Consider the following 21,332-nt stretch of genomic DNA (forward strand, 5'->3'; position numbering starts at 1 on the left):
AAGGAATTTTGACATACACTTCTCTACGGCCACATTTATTAACTTACTTTTTAGAAGTGACAGGCTCTCCTTGGTGGAACTATGGTAGTTTTCTCTGGAGAAGAAAATCCCCTGCTCAGCCAGGCGATTCAGAAGTCTCTTCTTTAACTAAACAGGGACGGTACATTCAATTACTTAACCCCCCCACCAGCTTTCCTGCAATATTCTTGTCAGTATCAGTCCAACAGACTTGGTTACAAAGCACTTGACTCTCTGGGGGAGAGAAAGAGAGAGGGAGGGAGAGAGGGAAGGGGGGGGCAGTGGGAGAGAATTGCTTCAGTCATTTGCTGTATCTCATCCAAATCTAGTGGAAGTGAGTTTATGACACCATTAAAACTTTGGGACATTGTTTATTTACAAAAATAACTACAACATAATAGCAGCATTTGACATTTCTTTACTTGTACCATTTCACAGTTGTTTCATTAATGCAAAAATATACTCTACCAACATGGAACAAGTTTGGTTGTATGTTTAAACTTAGAAGACCTACTTTATTACCAGAAATACTGAATTTAGAGAAGGGAAATAATATTTTTGCTGCTGTAGTGCTTATGTTCCCCAGGTGTATCTGAACCCAGACTGTGATAGGTGCTGTGTATAATAAATTAGTCATAGCTCCTATATCAGTGGGAAAAATACCAGAAAGGAGCTACTCGTAAGACTACATGAACTGTGCATATCAAATTACTCTCTTGATGTTTCCAGAGCAGATCACTCATTTCTTTGATTAAATTACTATGAAAATTATGTATTTATGAAGTAGCAATTTCTAAGCGGCCCATGATTTACTCATCAGTGCAGTAGTTCTAAATCTTTGCACTAAGGAAGATTTTATTGAGTAGAGCAACAACTTCTAAGAACGCTACTTAACTGGCAGGCTCATCAATGACATCAAGGACTGAGTGAAAGGAAGATGAAATTATTCTTTTACCACTGCTAGTAAGTCTTTCAGGCGAAAAGAGACACATGTAACCTTTTCGATGGAGAATAATAATTTGATTAAAAAGATTAGTATAGAACATACTTTCTACACCAAAAAACTCTAGTATTACATCAAATTTGGCACTAGATTAACATAAAAAATGTTAATGAATTAAAAAAAAAGTATAAGCTGAAACTTTCTAGAAGAAAATATATAAACAGCTAAAACCCCATTTTTTGCTGTCCATGTTCTCCTGTATTAAGCTCAAAAATCATAAAGCTGTCACGACAATTTTTAAAAAAAAAATTTTTGCCCTCTTGGATAGTCAGAGTTCAGTTTCAGAAAATACTGTGAAAACTGAAGTTCGTAGAAGGCTTCTCAACTGAAGTATTTACTTAAACAATACAGAATCGAAGTGTTAGAGCTGTGTCTCCTCAAACTAGGGGGAAAGTAGCTGCCTCCACATATGGTCAGACAAGTTTATTAAGCTGTTTTATATTGAAGAGAATACAGAAGAAATCCCCATACTAACATGCTCAGATCCTGCAACAGGACTTACCTACAAATGAAGCATTCTTGAATTTGAAATAAAAATAAACATGGCATGCAAAGACATATTGTAAGAGTTTAAAATTAAACACAATTTAAAGTGTATTTCTGTTACATAAAAAAAAAAAATTCCCTTTTGTCCAGTGCTTTTAGTTTTCAATATTATTTTAATTAACTTTTCAACATATAAAAATAAACCTAAGGTACAGGCTGAAAACTTTTTTTCTGTTTACATATTAGCAAACAAAATTAAGTTTTAGATTCTCTTTAGGTAATAACACTTAACGATATCTACAGATTTCAACTGTCCACACTCCAATCTCTGGTGAGAAAACTACATCTCTCTGAACTAAGCACCTACAGATTTACATTATTTTAGCAATTTACAGATCTCAGCACTTGTGTCACTAAGTCCAATTCTCACTTTTAAAATTATGATAACACCTAAGGCAGTAATTGATTGCTATAAAACTGAAAGTACCACCAAGTGGCAGGCGGGACCCATGATATGCCCCAGTTCGCAAGTCATTGTCCAGAATTCATATCTTTAACATCATTTGTTTTACCATTATAATGCAATTTTCACACTAACATTTACAAAATTCAAGATTATTTTTGTCTGTTCTTTTTTTTCTCTAAGTGAATGGCTAGTAAAATTAAAATACATGAACTCTAACCTTGTTTCATTACAAACTAACAAAAAGACAGTGATGCAGATGCGTCAGACCTAAAAGTAGAAGATACACACATCACTATGGCATCACTGCTTGCAACCATCATACATGTGAATGAAAAAAATAACACAGTAATAAGGACAAGTATGAAGTATACAATAATTCGTACCATACAAAGCAGCCTTAACTTATTATCTCTTCCTTAGACCAAAACAAAATCACAGAAATCCCTTAATCTCTTAACTATTACAAAATACAAGCACAAGCTAAGGGCAACACAGAAAAGCTACCATGTAACAAACAGATTTGCAGAGTTTAGAAGTAATTTCAAGTATTGCCTCAGAAGTAACTGGGCCAGAAAACACTAGCAAGCAATGGAAAGCATGCTACAGACTACAGAATTTACCTTCTTTGCAGCAGAGTAAACACACTCAACTGGCCACAGCTCATTTCAGAATCCAAGCTGTGCATATAGGTTGCTGCTGTTAGCCAGCTAATGTAAAGCTTGTTCACATATATCTATCTGAAACTGCCATTAAAAAAATAGCAGGTGACTAAGGAGTAGGCAGAACCCACATCTCACCGATTTCTCAGGTATCCTTCAGATGTTTGTAGTTTCCAACTGAAGTGCTTTTTTCCCTCTTAGTTCTAGTTCTGAAATATGAAGACTGCTATTCTTTACATACCATACTACCATTAGTGTTTGCAAACAAAATTTCATCCCTCACACCTGTGTAAACCTATTGACTTCAATGAATTTATCTAAGTCACAGCCACCTTCATTTTGAGCTTGGCATCCTGTTTCATCCACCAGCAGCTGTCTTTGGCTACCTTCTTTCAAAACCCAAAGAAAAATCCTATCTATTATCCAGAAACACTGCTGTGAAGTAACTGTGGTCGCTAACAGAAGCTTATGCATAAGTGCTTTACATCATCTTAGCAAAACGGCACCATATCATCACTTTTCTGAGCAATTACAAGTCACAACATTTTCAAATAAAGGCCGACTCGAAGTTACATTTAAAACAATACAGCTATCATGAACTACAGTGTTCTCAAAACCTCCACTCAATTTAATCTCATTTATAAAGTGCAAAACCAAACAATCTGACACAGCAGCTCAGCATGCAAACTTGTTAACGATGAAGGCAATGGACTTCCAGTGGAAGATGGACACATTTAATGGATGATGCACACAATCCTGTTTGACCAAGCAGGAACTTCATTATTGTGCTACACTACCGGCTTAAAAATGAGCTACTCTCTGCAGAGATAGCCATTTTACAGAATAATAGCTCTCTAGTAGTGGCTTTTTAGGAAGAGAGGAACTGTAAAACACCTAACACATATAGACAGAACTTAACTACCTCACAGATCTGCACAGTATTTACAATGCAAAACCAGAAAATACAGCATTTGTCAGAGAATATGAGTTGAGGTGTGTTTGTGTGTTTGGTGATTGGTTGTTTTGGGTTTTTTTTTTACCTTTTTTTAGGAAAAAAACTTTTTGTAAGGAAACCTTTAGTTCACATACAATATAAGTGTGCTGCATATGGACTTACACGTCGTAAGTTAGCTAGTAAGGCTGCCACCCTTAACTATTAATTTCCAAAGGCATGTTTCTCAGCTAACTGTACACAATCCTTTACATATTCTGTAACTGATATCTAATAGAGCTATGCAATTTCAGGATAACAAAATTCAAGAAATCAAACTAGTACCAGCTGAAATACGATACACTGGCAAGAATTCTAATTCCTCCCAAAGGAGAAACTTCGTTTTTCAAAGATACTATAAATAATACATGTATATTTTCACTGGTATCCACATTTCAAATCAAAGAAGCTGTGTGAGTAAGACCAGGTAACCAAAAATATTCCTTCAGTAAGTATGTACCAGCAGAAATGTCCCTCTAAAATACTTAATTTTATTAGTGAAATGGTACCAAAGATAGCAAGTATACAAACAATCGCTTTGTTCTATGCTACTTACACATCATAAATAAGACAGCTGTTGTTGCAAGACACAATCCTTCACAGTCTTCTGTAAGCATACAGATTTGTCACTCCTTTATCAGAATAAGCTGTTTACCAGCCAACAGCATGTGGCTTAAACATCACAAAAATGACTGTCTATACTTTACATGGTAAAGCATTTTCTATAGTCTTAAATGTACACAGTGGCAAGAACATTAAATTCTATCGAAAATGAAGAGTGATTAAGCAGCTTCACAATCAAACTGGGTTTCATTACCTTAGAAACTGGGCAAATTTTTCATCCCCTGTAATACGCTTTTTTTTGAGAATTAACTATGCAAAGGAAAAGAAAAACAAACTGAAAGCAAATAGTTAATATGCTATGAAGTTTTTTATTTTAACTGAAAGAAATAACTTCCTATGAGGTAAGGCAATTAAGTCATTTGATTGTATTAAGTTGTATTAAAAATACTCTACTCGATTTTAGGTATAAGTAAGTTTTAAAGGTATGACTCTTTAAGAAATCTCATGTAACTGATTAAATTAGTTCGGAAAACACAAGCCATGTTTTACCTTGACAAAAATACTTGCTTTGTCATTCTCTTCTTACATGTTTTCTCCCCAGAGAATGAAAAAAAACCTCTACCATATAACTCCTGTGTAAATTAGAACTTTTTTCCCAAAATTATTTATCCCCTCTTCTTTGCATACAATTCCTTTTATATCACCCAACAGGTATCAGAGAAGATGATGGAGAGGTAACAATTAAGGCCATCCAAATGTAGATAAATATCTAAAGGGCTGTCTTTGATGCAGGTGATCAGAAAATGCTTTGTATTCTGCTACTACTTTTGTACAGTGGTGGTCCCCAAATTGCATCCTTGCTTTCATCTATAAATCTCTTCTAAAAATAAAAAATTAAAGTAAAAATGGAGCTTTAGTATTTTAACAAGTGAATCAAACAACCATTCTGACAAACCACTCGCATTCTTGTCTACAGTATGGTGGTGGCAAAATAGCAATAGAGATCATGTAAAATCTAGATGAAAATGAGTAATAGCACATACACATTTCTAGAAAATACCACATTTTAAGAAGGCACTAAAGCTTCTGCTTGTGCTCCCATGTTTTTTAAAACACATAAAAGTTTATTTTCGTAATGGCACCTGTACTATATGCAGCTGAACAGACACACTGCAGTACAGCTGAAAACAAAGCTGTAAGTTCTGATAACTTCATAGAGATGTGCTCAATTCTGGAAGGACAAAAGAAAACAACAAAACAACCCCAAAATAACGCAGTAAGCTAACCTATTATCTATAACATGGCAATGTCCCTTTTAGGAACAAGAAGTAGCATGCATTGTTCAAATACTTTAAAAGAAATATTAATTTTAGGGATATTAGTAGAGAAATCCTTTTAAATAATAAACCCCAAGAATCTCAAGCAGTGAGCAAATAAAAAATATACTAGTCAGTGGGTATTTAACACAAAAACTGTCAAACTGTGTTTATGTTTAAAAACCCTTTTCCTACAGTTGTCATTTACAACAAAAGAAAGTGTGTATATTTTTGCACCATTTCCAAGCACATCAAACAGTACACATGGAAGTTTTTGTGGATTTTTTAACCCATGAACTAAAACAATACAAAATTCATCAACAAGCAGTATTTTAAACAACCTTCAATGCATATCTTCAGCTTTTTTGGGGTAGTACTGGTTTACATCTTTCAGTTTCTACTTATTTGTAACAGCTTATGGTAAAACTTAACATAAATCATTTTACAAATAAGTACAGCCATGATGGAAATGCATGGATTTTCAGAGATGAATAGTTCTGATGGCATCTGCCTTTTCATGGTATAACTACTGCTCCGTGCTCTCTTGCTTTACAGCAAGAAGACAACAAAGCTATCACAAGAACTGGAAGAGCTACTAGTACTATCAACACGTTCAGGTTGATTGCTTTGACATTTTCTTCCTCATTCTAGGAAATAAAAAGCTTTGGATTTCATTCCTTAGTTGAATCAGAGGTCCAGTCTTTGCTTTAAACCTCTTCCATTTTAATTGAGAGATTTTCTTCATTTGGTTGACAGTTCCCATTGTGCTGTAGTTTGACTTCATCTGTCCTTTGTGTATCTCTGTTGTCTACTTCCTTGTCAATTTCTGAATTCTGATCCTCTTTAGTGTGATCTTTGTCCTACCAAAGATAAAATTATTTTACAAAAAAATCATATTCTTAGCATTACAGCATATGACTTCCAATACTTTTATTGACTCCAATATTTTTATTGTCTCAATTTTGACATGCCTGTCTTGTCTCAAAAATTTTTAGAATTGAGGTGTCAGCTTCTCTTCTTTTCTTCTTTTTTCAAAACTTTCTTTTCAATTGGATGAAGCTAGGCATTCCTAACAACCCATCATCCAAGAAATTATTGCCATAAAGTGATCTGTCTTTATCATCAATATGCAGAAAAACAGAACAAGCAGCATCATAGCACCTATGAGAAACAGCTCCAGAAATTAAGATTTCACCGTATTTTCTAAATAAAATAGAATTACATTTTTTCTTTCATATTTTTTGTCAGGTATCTGACGCATTTTAAGAGAATTCTTGGGTAAGATAATACTTAAGCACGTGGACAGAGTCACCTAAACCAGCTGTTTTATAACAGTTGAATAATTCTGAGTACAACAAACTGCTCTTTAAAGGTATGCTGCTTTTCAAATTCTGAGATTAAACAATTTGAAGATGTTTCTTTTCTTATTCACACCACCTTCTATTTTGCAGGGGAAAATCCCATACCACTCTTCCCCAACTCTTCAACTTTACTACTGCAGAGTCCAACATGCAGACCAGGACTAAAGCAACTAGGCAGAAGCTGAACTGCAAAGTGAAAGTTTATTAAAAAAGTAATCTTTTCAGCTTGACAGCCAAGCTGCCCCTGAATGCTGCTCCATAGTTACACAGTCTGCTTTCTGCAGGCTCATACAAATAGGCAGCCAGCCAAGTCCTACCATATGGCACAGAACAGGAAAGAGAAACCAAAACAAAGTGTTTCTGTAACCTATTCACACAAGCTCCTACAAGTCCAGTGAAGTTCAAACACGCAGACTTATCCAACTGGCCCACTAACACCAATTGTAGGTCTCCAGTTGGTAAAGGCTAGACCCAAATGGTAATAATTTGTTAAGACAACAGGAGAAAAAGAAGGGAGGAGGAAAAGAAAGAAAAAGAAGGGAATGAATTTCAATAATGGCTCCACTAGCACCACTTAACTCTGCTTATCACTTGGTCACACAGCTTACCTTCAAAGTAGTGGTGCTTTTGTCAGATTTCTCCTTTCCCTCTTTTTCTTTACTACTTTTTTTCTTGGAGGTGGAGCGTTCTCTTTCTCTTCTTTCATTATTTGTATCTCTTTCTCTTTTTTTTTCTTTCTTGTTTCTGTTTAAGAAAGTTTTTAGTCAAATCAGAATTTGATCCAACAGCAACAAGCTTCAAACCATTTAACTGCAAACTAAACTCTCATCTGTGGGTTTTCAAAAAAAACAACCCCAAACATAACAAAACCCCCTTCATAAAGACAAGGGGATTTTTTGACTGAAGAGAGCTGAAGAATACATATGTTCAGTACACATGGTATTTGCAAAGAGAAAAATTAATCTGTATCCGATAAAGGGCTTTTATTGATTTGAAGCAAATTTGCATTGTTGACAGATTTGAAACTCTGTAGTTGAAAGCATACCAAAGCTCAAATCCGTGAAGGCTTTTGTTTTGATTTGGTTTTGTTTTAAATTAAAACTGAATCACACTGACCAACTGAAATCATCTGAGATGATCAGTGCAAAGGCAGTAAAACAATGAAAATACTATAAGTTCTTCCTCTTTTACTGCTCATTAACTTTTATGTTTACATCAAACTGACCTTCTTGGAGAAGGAGTTCGTGAAGACTTTCTTTTTGTTGTTTTGGATGTTTTAGGAGACTTGGAGGAACTTCTACTCTTCCTTTTACGCCTTTCTCTACAGGACCAAGAAATTAAAGATTATCAAAGAATAAAAATAATAAACTCAGGAACCAGATAAAAACAGAAAGCTCTTAAAATGATTGGACACAACAACTAAGTAAATATCCCTGAATTTAACAATATATACCACCACCAATATATGAACTGTACAAAGCAAAAAAAAAATTTCATATGTTTCAGTTTGATGGGAAAGGGGAGGCTGGAAGCGGGGAAAAAAAAGATTGTGCCCTTTCAGATTTTAGGGGTTTTTTTTATCCTCACATGCTTGTATTTATACCTGATAACAATGGAAACACACTGAATTCACTAATCCTGTATTAAGTAAGAGTTCCTTCAGTCAGGAAAAGAACCCAATTGAATGAAGAGCCACAGTAAGACAAAAGGCATAACTTGAGCAATATGAAGTTCAAAATGTAACATTACAACCTGAAGATCACTGTAATTTCAGTTCAGCCTGACTGAAGTTTAATTCCTAAATACATACGCTAGCAGTCCTATTGGTTTAGAAGCAGTGCAAAATGAAGCTCAAGCTGTTGTCAAAATCAGAATAAGTTAGTTAATACCTATTGTTTCCCTAGCAGTCCTTGCTCAGCAGACAGAACGTTATCATTCTCTAACACACTGAAGAGCTCGTAGTATTTTACAAAACAGCTGTTTTACATAGATATATGAGATTTGCTGACGTTGCTATTATGGAGTCTTCATCTTGCATAGAACTAAACATTAAACAACTGGTTGCAAACACGCTGAGGCACATGTTAAAATAAAGCAAAAACTGAGCCAGTAAAGCTTCATTCAACATAAACGTAGAACCCATCTCTGTCAAAGAAAGTTTATTTTTTCCTATCAGCTCTTCATAGAGCAGGAAAACCGGACAGGAAGAACCATCAAATGAAAATAGGGAAGTTAAAAAGTAATTGAGAGGACAGTTCAAGATATGGCACAAAAGCCACAATTATGTGTACCTGCTTTTGCAATTCACACCATTAGGTGTGAATATTTATCTTCAATATTTAGAAAGGCCAAGAAATGAACAGTTATTAGATAAATTACAAAAGGATATTTTAAGATATGCTTAGTATCACTATCTAGATTGATACTCTGACAATATCATCTACCACAACCTTATGAAGCTGCACAGAAAAAAATTTCTTAATGATTTTGTTTTCTGCTTTTCTTATTGCAAGTTGAAGAACTACAACTGTGTCTGACAGTATTTGTTCCCATCTCTATTACATTTGTCTAGACAAAGATTTTTGTGTGTTTCTTTTAACGCTCTTAAGCAATACTAATACAGCAAAATTTAAGAAAAAACAAGTCTGAATACTTTGATAGTGATCCTGTGTCTCTTAATCGTAACACAGAAGTAACATTCTGTACCTATCCCCTCTGCTAGCCTGTAGATGTCTGCTGGAAAAGGAGCCAGATCCTCTTCTTCCTCTAGTCTGTGTCTCTTCCTTCAGCTAGGAATCACAAATAGCCATCTGATTTCTAGTACTTGTATGCTGTCTGTCAGTGAAGCGAGGTCAGTTGCCACCTAGTTCTTAGAAGGTCCTTCCACCTTCCCCTATTCCCCAGAAAGATGACGATTTGTCCAATATTTTACACTCATCAGGTGAAGGATCAGCAGTCCCAACTCAGTGCTGCACTGTAAATCCAGGCAGCTGAAAATGCCAGTTTGTTGGATTATCTTCTCCAGAAGGGTTTGTAACCATTTCAACTAGGCAATGTCAATTACCAAAGTAAACAGATATCCCTAAATGCAAGCTAACTGGGACCCTGTAGCCCAACCCATTTACAATTACTTTTCAGAGAATAACAGAATTACTGAGGATGGAAGAGCTCTCTGCAGACCACCTAGTTCAATCTCTCCCTCCCCCACCTTAAAACAGGGTCAACTAGAGCAGGTTACTCAGGCCCACATCCAGACAGATTTTTAATACCTCCATGGATGGAGACTCCACAGTCTCTCAGGGTAACTGGTTCCAGTTTGCCCAGAAAAAAACACAATTTAAACATTAGAAAAAAGCCTTTATTTCCCATATGTCAGTAGGTGCCTACTGCCTCTTAGCCTGTAACTGGCCCCCACTGAGAAGTCTGGTTCTGTCTTCTTCACACTCTCCCATTAGGTATTCATAAACATTGATAACATGCCCCCTCAGCCTTCTCTTCTCCAGGCTAAACAATCCCATCTCCCTTAGTCTCTCCTTGTATGGAGAATGCTCCAAGCCCTTTATCAGTTTTGTGGCCCTTCACTGGACTCATACCAGTATGTCTGTGTGTCTCTTGTAATGGGGAGCCCACTACTGGACACAGGATTCCAGATGTGACCTCACCAGTGCTGAGGAAGGGGAAAAAATCACCTTCCTTGACCTGCTCACAACACTCTGCCTAATGCAGCTCAGCATACCACTGGCCTTTGCTGCAAGGACCCCCAGGGCCTTTTCTGCCAGCCAGCCTTCCAGTCAGTCAGCCCCCACGCTGTAGTGGTGCAACGGGGTTATTCCTGCTTGGGTGCAGGACTTGGCCTTTCTCTTTGTTCAAATCCATGAGATGCCCATCAGCCCATTTGTCCTGTCTGTTGAGGTTTCTCTGAATGGCAGCACACTCCTTTGGTGTACCAGCCCCTCCCCCAGCTCTCCATTGTCTGCAAACTTGCCAAGGGTGCACTCTGTCCCACTGTCTAGGCCACTGATGAAAATGTTCAACAATATTGGCCCCAGTATTGATACTCTAAGGATAACGCTGTATCTGAAAAAAGAATTGTAAATCCATACAAAAAAGTGTATTTCTCTCATCCTCCATCTTCAAAAGAACACTGTCCTTGTTTAGTAACATCTGTATAAAAGAAACTAACTTCATATTAAGTAGGGTTTTGTACTGTGAGCCCACTAGAAAAGATGCACACTGATGTTCACTAGAATTCTTTGCCCAAGTACATGGCATTTGAGCCTTCCATGGCGCTTTCTTAAATAGCATGATTCTTAAAGGGGAGCATAATTGTTGCAAACTAGAGTATGAATTTTTGGTAACATCCAGCTAACTACACTTGCTATCTGACATTAGGAACTGGATCTTCCACCAAGGTTCTTATATAAGCTACACATTTGTCAAAATCTTTTTTCGACACTTACTTAGTTCAACACTCCTGAGGCCTACAGACAGAAAATGTTATGTTTTCAGAGCTGGCAGAGCTACCTCTGCTCCGCGTAGTTCTTTAACCCATGAAATAATGTTAAAAATGCACTAAAATAGGAAGCTGCATACGCTTAAAGAAGCCACAGTATTTTGCCCATAAACCTCCAAAACAACATGGACATTACATATAATGCAAATAGAATTTTCAGAAACCATTACACCCTTTTCTGCCTTATATGAACTATGAACTCCTGAATTTTGAGGACCATGGCAATTTTGCTTTTGTCCGGTGAAATGATTATAATACGTAGAACTTTTTCCAATTCATCCAGCATTTCTTTCTCTCAAGGTAACAGATAAAATTTGGTATCTGAATTTGACATGCGATATTACTGAACTCCCTAATACCTGAGGTATTCAGAAAGCACTGTTTCCACCAAAGCTTCTGAACTTATTAGCCGCAATGCTTTTAGAATATGCTTGAGTTAGTCCACTTACAGAGCTTATAATAGATCTCACAGTCTCCTTTTGCTGTACTGAACTTATCCAGACTTCCACCCAGCTTAGCCACCCTCAGAGGCAAAAACAACAGCTACATTAACTTGAATGTTTTCCTGTTTACTATCAGCATCATTAAGGAATGTTACTTTTTACTTGTACCTGGCCATCTAACCAGCTAAACAAGGTATCCTTATCTTCCAACTGAGATACATTCACATTCCGAATGGCTAGCCAGCCAAGTGACATGCTTGATTCCTGTTGTTCAGCCATCCAGCTGAAGAGTGGCAAGTACTATCACCCAACTATTCGTAAGATCTACAGACCAACACTGTACAGTATGTAAGTAACCAAGGAACTATGGGATAGTGACTCAGACTTTCATCAGGACAAAGATGATGTGTGAAGTCACTTTATCAGAACTTTTGGATGGCTCCAACGCAGAGAAATGGCACAAGAATCATCTCCTTACTGTCCTCAAGGACTATGCTATACAGTTACGTGAAAGGCAAGCACCAGCAGCCCAAAAAGAAACAACGTTCTATCAGGCATCATACAGAGCTCTTTGTAATAGATTTTACTTTATAGGAAAATCTACAAAACAGAAATAATACAAATTTGATTAGTAAGAGACATGCTGATATTGATACATAAAAACTAGGATGGTGCCTCACTGAACTGACAAGTCAAAAAATGCATGAAAGAATTCTAAACAAACCTGCTGGAGCTACGAGATCTTCTTGAAGAGCTATAGCTTCTTGGGGGTGTTCTGGATCTCTTATCTTTCTTCTTTTTATCATCTCTCTCTTTTTCTCGCTCCTTTTCCTTATCTCCATCTTTTTCCTTTTCTTTGTCTCTGTCCTTCTCTTTGTCCTTATCTCCCTCCTTGTCCTTAATCTTCTCTCTGTCCTTCTCTCCTTCTTTCTCAATCTCTTCTTTTTCTTTGTTCTCATCTACCTCTTCTCTGTCTTTTTCTTTCTCCTTATCTTTCTCCTTTTCCTTGTCCTTGTCCCTGTCCCTATCTTTGTCCTTATCCTTGTCCCTGTCCCTATCCCTGTCTTTGTCTCTGACTCTATCTCGATCTTTGTTTCGCTCTTTATCTCTCTCCCTGTCCTTCTCCCTGTTTCTCTCTTTATCTCGCTCTCTTTCCCTGTCTTTGTCTCTGTCTCTCTCCTTCTCCTTGTCTCGGTCTCTCTCTTTCTCCTTTTCTTTGGCCTTTTCTTTTTCCTTGACCTTTTCTTTGTCTCTTTTCTTGTCCCTGTGAAAAGCCAAACACAAATCCATTAGTTCACCATTGAACTTTCCAATTAAAATTACAACTAACTCTTTAGCATACATAAATTGCTCAAGATAAAGTATGCGTCTGTGTTGAAAAATAGTAATTATTCAGTATTTTAATTCTGTTCACCATGAGGGAAAGGTTACATAGCCAGGAAAAATTTGGAAACCAAACTGCAGAAAGGGAGGCCAAAATCAAATCAAACTGTGATCTTCAGGGCGATGTTATTACACTTTGAGAGAATATGTCTCTTCACCTCACAGTTACGTTATTATACATACATAAATTAGTTTCTACATTTTGTCAGGAGATGAACTCTAAAATCTGCAAATCCACTTTACTAAAAGTGTGTCCACATAAAATGGACTGCATAATAACCAAGTCTTTATTCTACAGTGTTCTCTCACACAGATATCCTGGAACTGCTTGGAAGTCCAACAACAATCAATACACAGAAATAAAAAAAAAAACAGGATAAAATTTCACCAAACACATTCTGTCTAAACTCAATAAAGACAATTCAATCATCTGTAATGTCATTAGGAACTTGAAAATTACTGAAATTTTTTTAATACACTAAAAACAGAAGCAAGGATAACAGAACAAGTCAGCTTCTTTGGGACAGGCAGAATGATACATGCTCATAAAAAGAAGAACAGTGAGGAAAATTCCAACTGATGTTCTAGTCGCCAAGCCAAACAAAAATTGATTAGATCACAGCTTTAGCTGGAAGATTACATTTGGTACAATATTATTTGGAAGTGCGAGCCCCTGTCTCTCCTTTCCAGCAGAGAGACAAGTGACTCCTAGACCTGCCTCTAGGCCATGAAAATGAACAATTGTTCAGAAAGAGGAACAGGAGAAAGCACAAGAGAAGTTGATTAGCAGGCTTTTACATGTCCAAGAGAACCAGACTTACAGAATTTGCTGTGTCTATTGGTATTGGTACCTATTCTAGGATTTTTAAAGATTCTCAGAGAGACTCCTTCACACATGAAAGGTCCTAAGCACAGCCCCCACCTTTCTTCAACAGAAGCGTTTGGCTGTATCTTCCTCTCAACTGCTAATAAATAGTAGGCTGTGGTATGCTCTGTGACCTGAGAACTTTGGTTCCCATCAGGTTTTGACAAATACTTCTTTAGAACGCTCAGAGAAGGAATGTAAGATCATAAAGATGAAACAGCATGCAATCCCTGCAATAGCAGAGTCTCACAATGACCCAAGAAGTGCCTTCCAGTTAATTTATCACAGAGATTTCATTGACTTGCCCCTTCCAGATATCTCAAGAAGGTCCAGACAACAGCAACCGAGAATCAAAAGGATCCATCAATAAAGCCCAGCTAGATATGTAGCCTATTCCTGTTTCCACTGAGGTCCACAGATCTGCAGTTCTCTTTCCCATACAACTTCTTTCCTCAAAAAACAAGAGGCAACTGCACAACCTAAGTATGAACCTCCCTTTAAATGAATCAGGGGAATTACAGGGATGAAACAGAAAGAAAAGTACCAAGACTTCTGCTCATGAAGCTACATTCATAGGCACTTTTGTTTTGTGATTATCCACTACTTCATCCCTCAGAAAATTATGCTATTATCTTGCTGGAATTTCACAGTTCTATAATTAGATGATCAGACTTAAAGATTAATAGACTAGGTAAAATATAGATACATTAGATCCTGAAATGCAAATATGCCATATAACAGACACATACGTTTGTACCCACAGCAGCATATGGCCAATATGAGATAGCCAAAGGCAAAAATAAAAGCTCATGCACAAAAACTTTATACACATTCTCCAAATGCGGGATCGAGTTCAGCCTGGATCCAACCTTCTCAACTGATATAGATCAAACAAGCATCATTCACTTTTTTGTGGGTTGCACAGGCTACACAGAAGATTCCTAATCTATTGGTTAAAGTTTGGCAATTAAAGGTACCTATTTTTGGTCAGCTTGCACATTGGTATAAATGTAGACCAGACTATCAAAGTTTAGGTACTTTAGTGTGGTGGTTTAACCCCCGCAGGTACCATATGAGCTACTATGAAGAAAATTAACTCTATCCCAGCCCAAACCAGTACACTCAGCATTTAAATTTATTTTCTATTCTTTTGTCCCACAGACAAAGGCTAAGGACAGGGTAAAGCATTTAGAGATTCCAGCACCTAAAAGGTTTGTTAAGATTTTTTTCAAAAACTCTGTACTGTGTGCTAAGAAGAACAGTATAATTTCTTAGGAATGGAACTCACCGAGAATGTGAGCGACTTCTTGATTTCCGCCTTTCCCTGGACCTAGACCGTTTTTTCAGGGGACTTCTGGATCTGCGTCTGTCCTTGTGTCTTGAGAGTGATCTGTTGCCAGATCTACTTCTATACAAACAATGCCAGAGGAAAAATACTTTAATATTGAAACTTCATAAAAATTAGGTCAACCAACAAAGGAAAAAAAACATAAATCTTGCCTCACTACATAAAATCATGTAACAAGTTACACCTCAGTAATATACTGCCTACCAACATTCTTGCAAATATAGATACTTTATGCTTCACAAGGTGCACATGTCCTCCTTTGAAACAATGCACCATTTAAGTAATACCCGTGTTTCACAATAACCTGCATGAACATTCTGGAAAATATAAATTCATATCATATTAGGATAGCTGTCCTTAGTAAATTACAGTGCATAAAATAGACACACTTCTAGCAGCTTGTAAAAATAGTTAGTTACATTTTGTTTCTTTCCCAGGCCCAGGCACTTATTGCAGTCTTGGTCACTGAAGAAAGATGGCTTTAACTGGTCTCTTTTTGCATTGTTCTCCAGCCACACAATTTAAATGAACTTTAAAAAAAACCAAACCAAAGCAAAAAAAAACCCCACTGTCTGTGGCTCAGCATTTAGCCAAGTTACCCTTTCAGTTGAAAGGATTTGTTAGCATGGATTTCAACTGTAACAATTCTCAAGGAAAGGAATGAGCATTTACTGTATGATATGCAAATAATTTGCAGATACTCTAATAAAAATCCAATTAAAGTCTTCCAATAAACATATATAGTATAGTCACAGATTTGATCAAGAAAATAAGACTTTTAAATATTATTCTATTCTTTTTTTCCAAAATATTCCCTATTTTTCAAAGATCACACTCCCTAGGAAAGCAAAAATAAAAAGCTGAATTTGAACATTAAGTTTCAAAAAACCACATCATTGGATACTTTGCCTGAGAGGTTAAGGTACCATGCAGTTTAACTTACCAAAGACAGAAAGGCCATGTATATTATTCAATAAATCCTGAAGAACAGGGAGGTACAAAAAATACCAGCTCCACCTGTCTTCTGCAGCTCAAGACACACAGAGTAATATATACCAAGAGGAGAGGCAACCATTTTTTACCTACAGCTTTGCTCTGCTTATCAGTGCAGAAATACAAACTAACAGGGCAAATTAATTAAAATTGAGTCAAAATAAGACCTTGAATAAATTTTGTATCATAGAGATGAAAACGATTTAAGTGTTTTATAAAACAGTAAAACAAGGAAGTGGAAAGGATAGTTTATTCATAGGGATGAAGTTGCCTCAACAGATCAGACTGGCCTTCTTTCAGCATGTTCTCAAAACTAACAGTAGCAGTGGTAAATCATTTAGAAACATATTTATATATATATAAAACTATGAACAGTTTAAAGCACAGGTTTTCCATAAGTAAAAAAATGTATGTTTATCTTCTAAAAATCAATTCGGTTTGTGTCAATACAAAATATTACCAACATTACTGCAGTGTTATACAAGACAAAGACTGTTTTTCAGTTATGTCCTGAGTTAGGGAAACAGCAGAGAAGCAAGCAATAATTATTATTCTTGCATTAAAAAGGTACCTAGTATTTTGATGTCATTAGAGAACATGTCCTGTGGTGTCTCACTATTGCAAAACTGAAGCCTGTACTTATATTGTATTTGTTTGGTAGTATAATTGATGATAACTCCCTCTGGCAATCTTTTCTGTATCTAAATGAATTCAAGTTACCTTGTTAAAAGATGATGGATGAAAGGATACAACAGAGCTGTTGCTGCAACACTGACAACACTCAGCTTTTTAAAGGTCAAATACATTCTAAATGTCTTTTTGTTGTTGTTGTTGTTGTTACTTAATGTAGCCAAATATCTTTAGATTGATTACGTAAATGCTCAAAAGACATTCCTGACATTGAAAGAATCTGAACCATTTCAGGAGGCGTTTGTACATCTCACAGAGCAAGACTGCCTCACTCTTGGAAAAACCTTAATGGGTATTATTTAAAGGTGATCTAGTAATTTTATTTCCTCCCACATTCCAAAACCTGTTTCAGGACCGAACAAATTTAGCAAACCAAACAAAATCTGAAAAATGAAAAACTGCCCCTAAATCCTTTTTCTTCTGCTTTTAAAAACCATAGCTTTACATCTACAGTACAGTAAATAAAAATACTGCATTTGTTAACTTGATGTTTAGAAGTTCAGGACATCAGGAACTTTCTACTAGTAAAACCAACCAGCCTATCTGCTCAGGGTCTTAACAGTAAACTACATGTTTGATCCACAAAACACAGGTAATTATTTCTTTTTAAAATAAGGGTCACAAAATTGTATTATGCTACATGGCACAAAATGTACCATGAAACCACAGAAATGGTTATGCTACATGGCACAAAACATGCCCTCTAGTGTGTTGTAACTGAAAGTAATCCTGAAAACATATAGCATTTAGAGGGAAAGAGTACCAGTTCAGAGATGAAGTTCCTGGTTACTCTGATCTGCTCAGTGTAAGTCAGTAATCTTCTCCACAGGGATACTTGTCTTGGAACTCAGTAAGAAATCTCAGTAACTATCACCAGTCAAAAAAACCCAGTATGATCTCTTAGTCCAAATAAAAACCATACCTACCTGTGCTTTGAGTGTGATCTTTTCCTTCTAGATCGGGATTTTGAGCTAGACCTGGATTCTGAACGAGAATGGGAACGAGATCGACCGCCTTTTCTTTCACTGCTCTTTCCAGACTCTGAGAGGAAAAAACCACTTTGCAGTGTAAGCTCAGAACATTTAAAGATCCCAGTTAACAATCTGGCACAAGTGGAATGTACCACACATAGTGCAAGGGGCCTACTCTTTGCACATCTTCCTTCTTTGCAAATATCCTTCAGAAACATCCAAGAAAGTCATTGCATATACTCGTTGAGTGCAGCCATCCTGCAGCAGTACACATAAACCAGATAATTATAAACAGCTAGCTCTATTAGGAATGGGATTTATGTTGCTGCCACAATGCACAAGATCACAACATGTTCTCCTCTTGGTCTATTATTTAATATAATTACTTTTTATTTTTTTTAATAACCTGAGAAGAATGAATTTAGAGGGCGTAATTTTGAAAACAAGCATAAAATGTAAATAATAATTAATACTTTCTATATTTTTACATATTTCAACCACTGCACAAATATTGAAGTTTTATTCCTCAAACATTGTTTTGCAGGAGGAAGGGATGGAGGGAACAGGGTGAAAAGTTAGATCCAAAGGCCAGGAAGTCAACAGAAACCTTTAGCAGTGACCTCACCAGACTTTGGTTCAGATTCTAAAAGACTTTTTCTGCTGCTTAACATTGAGGAAATGTTAGAGCCGTTTTTCTTCCAACCCTAAAAAACAAAAGAAAATACTCACCCACCCCCTAACCCCCCAAAACCCTCAAGAGTCCACACTATCTAACCTACGTAAGACAATGTCTGGGTTTGTTAGTGAGAAGAATGACAAAACGTCACTGATGAAAAGAAAAAGGAGGATCCCAACTGCAAGTTTAACAAATTGAGAATTTTTTTATGTTGCGGTTTTGCAATCAGTTTAAGTCAGCATAAACCAGCACTGAAATGTCTGTCTAACCTCTCAACCCACCAACACCTTCCTCCTTGACCTGGCATCTCAGTGTTAACAGGGATCAGGGAACCAACCTGGATGAAAAAAAGTCCTTTATAATATGTTAAGTTTTATCCCAGATTCATTCTCTGATCCCATTTGCTACAAGGATGCACACAGTCTTGAGCCAGCATGAAAAAGAACACAGCCCAGGCACAAAATTAACCTGCTGCACGTAAGGAAAGCATAGTATTACTGGTTTCAGAACCATACTAGCTCCCTCTGATCATGAAACTATGGCATTAATAGGTGCTAGAGGAGAACAAAACAAAATATAAAGCATCCTCTTTTAAAAGTTTTTAAGTACTTTGAACTTTAAAAGCACCAATATTAAGTATTAACTTTGCATTTTTGAAAACACTCAGTGAGAATGTATCTGAAAATAAGACATGATGAAGTAAAAAGTCAGCTTCATTCCCCTGCTTTGTTGCATGAACACAATTTTGGTTATTTCCTCTTTTTCCAACACATATTGTTCACTTTGAGTACCCTTTTCCTGTGTTTGATAATGCTCTTAAAAGCACGTGCCAAGGTACACACAGAACATGTCTGTTAGGTAATGAACATAATATACCTACCTGGCTCAATAGCAGCAGATATGAAAGACTGGGCTTCCCTTACTCTCTTCATCACTTCTTCCAGTTCCTTGGCAGCCGCTTGCGGTGTCATTTCAGGAGGCTTCACTATTGCATTATTGGAGTGATTTATTCTAAATTAAGGTAAAATAAAACTTTTAACTCCCAAACACTTGAAAAGGGAAAATGAAAAACAACAACTAAAAACTTCAAAGTTCAGCAAAACTACAGATTCATCCTAACACTCATCTGTTCTAAATATCTGAAATGTCTTTTATTGCTTTCAAATCTTACCACTTATAAATAAATGTGGCACAATATTTCTGTGTTAAAATATTTGCTAGCAGAAGTCTAGGAATCTATTTCTCTATTTCAGATCAAATCTCTATGTTAAGGCCTACTAATCACATACATATTATATAGAAAGCTTAATTAGTTCTAAGGACTTCGCAGATTCTTTCACTATTATAGCTTCCACTTTCTCAAGATTAAATACAAATATATTTTACTCAATGCCATCCATATTCTTCTCAGAGAAAGTTATGCACAACCTTGAAACTGGAGTTTATAAAAATGTCCCAGTTTGCTAACAATAGGTCCTTATATTGAAAAAATATTCATCACAGCAGGTTCTTGCACATCAGATCACAAATGTATAAGAATACAAAGAAATCTCTCATTCAATAGTAATATGGATAATTAATTTCTTACTTCAGTGGCCTGTCTCCAAACATAACTCCATTAAACGCAAGAGCTCGAGGTACAGAATTTTGGTCTGCAAATTCCACAAAAGCAAATCGTGTTGGTTGTGTCTCATCACCTGCCATTCGCACAAATTTGACTTCTCCAACTTGCTTAAAGAATTCAAGCAGCTGATCTGCTGTTGTAGTCTAGAAAGAGTCGAAGAGCTCAGCTGAAGTAAAATATATAATGAAAACAACTTATCCAATATATCAGGTAATCTAAGAGCTACAGATTTTGGAAAGATATCTCACCATTATTACATAGATGACATGAATTTCGTCATGTTACACTTTAAGAAAGACAGGTATTTTTTCTTCCTTTAATCTAAAGAATATACTAGAATTTAGAATAATGCAACCACAAGCCCTGAAGTCCTACATCTAGGTTAAGAAAGCATTTGCACCATTTTGCACTTTTCAGGCAACTCATTTGAAATAACTGATGAGGAGTTTCCTTACACACATGTGTACAAGCTACTGACCATGAATTTTGATCAATTAAAAAAAAAAAAATCCAAACAATATTACAAGACTTAGCTTTTATCTGTTTTTCTACTAGCTTCCAGCTCGTTTTATTTTATCACAATCAATAGTACTTTTACATTCTAGTAGCTACTTTGGCAGTCAAAAAAACCCAAAATAAAATATTTATATTGCTATCAGTCAAAAGCAAATAGTTTTTCAATTAATTCAATCAACTGCTGAAAAACCAAGTTTCTGACAAACCTAACTTTCCAGTTACAGAAACTCAAAGGTATTTATGCTAATTTTGCAACTTCCACTAGGACACATCATTCCATCTTACTGTACTTAAGCAACTGCACAGTGTTGTGGGGAACAGCTACCATGATCTCACGACTTCTGAGGCATTGCTAAGCTAACACAACCCAGCTGGACATTTCATCAGCACACACAATCATAAGCATGTTTCTTGAATTCAGCTACAGTGTGATTTCTCTGGTATCC

The 21,332-nt window shown here is 36.3% G+C and overlaps 1 protein-coding gene across 3 annotated transcripts in view; it reads right to left on the reverse strand.

Annotated features, from left to right (window-relative positions):
• Positions 1-369: 369 nt before the first annotated feature.
• Positions 370-21,332, reverse strand: part of SREK1 (splicing regulatory glutamic acid and lysine rich protein 1) — a 42,533-nt gene continuing 21,570 nt past the window's right edge. For all 3 annotated transcript variants that reach the window (XM_030003578.2, XM_041120706.1, XM_030003581.2), the window contains 8 exons: positions 20,335-20,513; positions 19,627-19,757; positions 18,026-18,140; positions 15,357-15,476; positions 12,545-13,084; positions 8,090-8,185; positions 7,473-7,608; positions 370-6,363 (listed from right to left, as the gene is read on the reverse strand). In XM_030003578.2, the coding sequence (XP_029859438.1) occupies positions 6,211-6,363; positions 7,473-7,608; positions 8,090-8,185; positions 12,545-13,084; positions 15,357-15,476; positions 18,026-18,140; positions 19,627-19,757; positions 20,335-20,513 (1,470 nt within the window). In that variant the 3' untranslated portion in view covers positions 370-6,210. The remainder of the gene's footprint in view (positions 6,364-7,472; positions 7,609-8,089; positions 8,186-12,544; positions 13,085-15,356; positions 15,477-18,025; positions 18,141-19,626; positions 19,758-20,334; positions 20,514-21,332) is intronic.

Source organism: Aquila chrysaetos, chromosome Z, assembly GCF_900496995.4.
Source record: "Aquila chrysaetos chrysaetos chromosome Z, bAquChr1.4, whole genome shotgun sequence".
Taxonomy (NCBI): Eukaryota; Metazoa; Chordata; class Aves; order Accipitriformes; family Accipitridae; genus Aquila; species Aquila chrysaetos.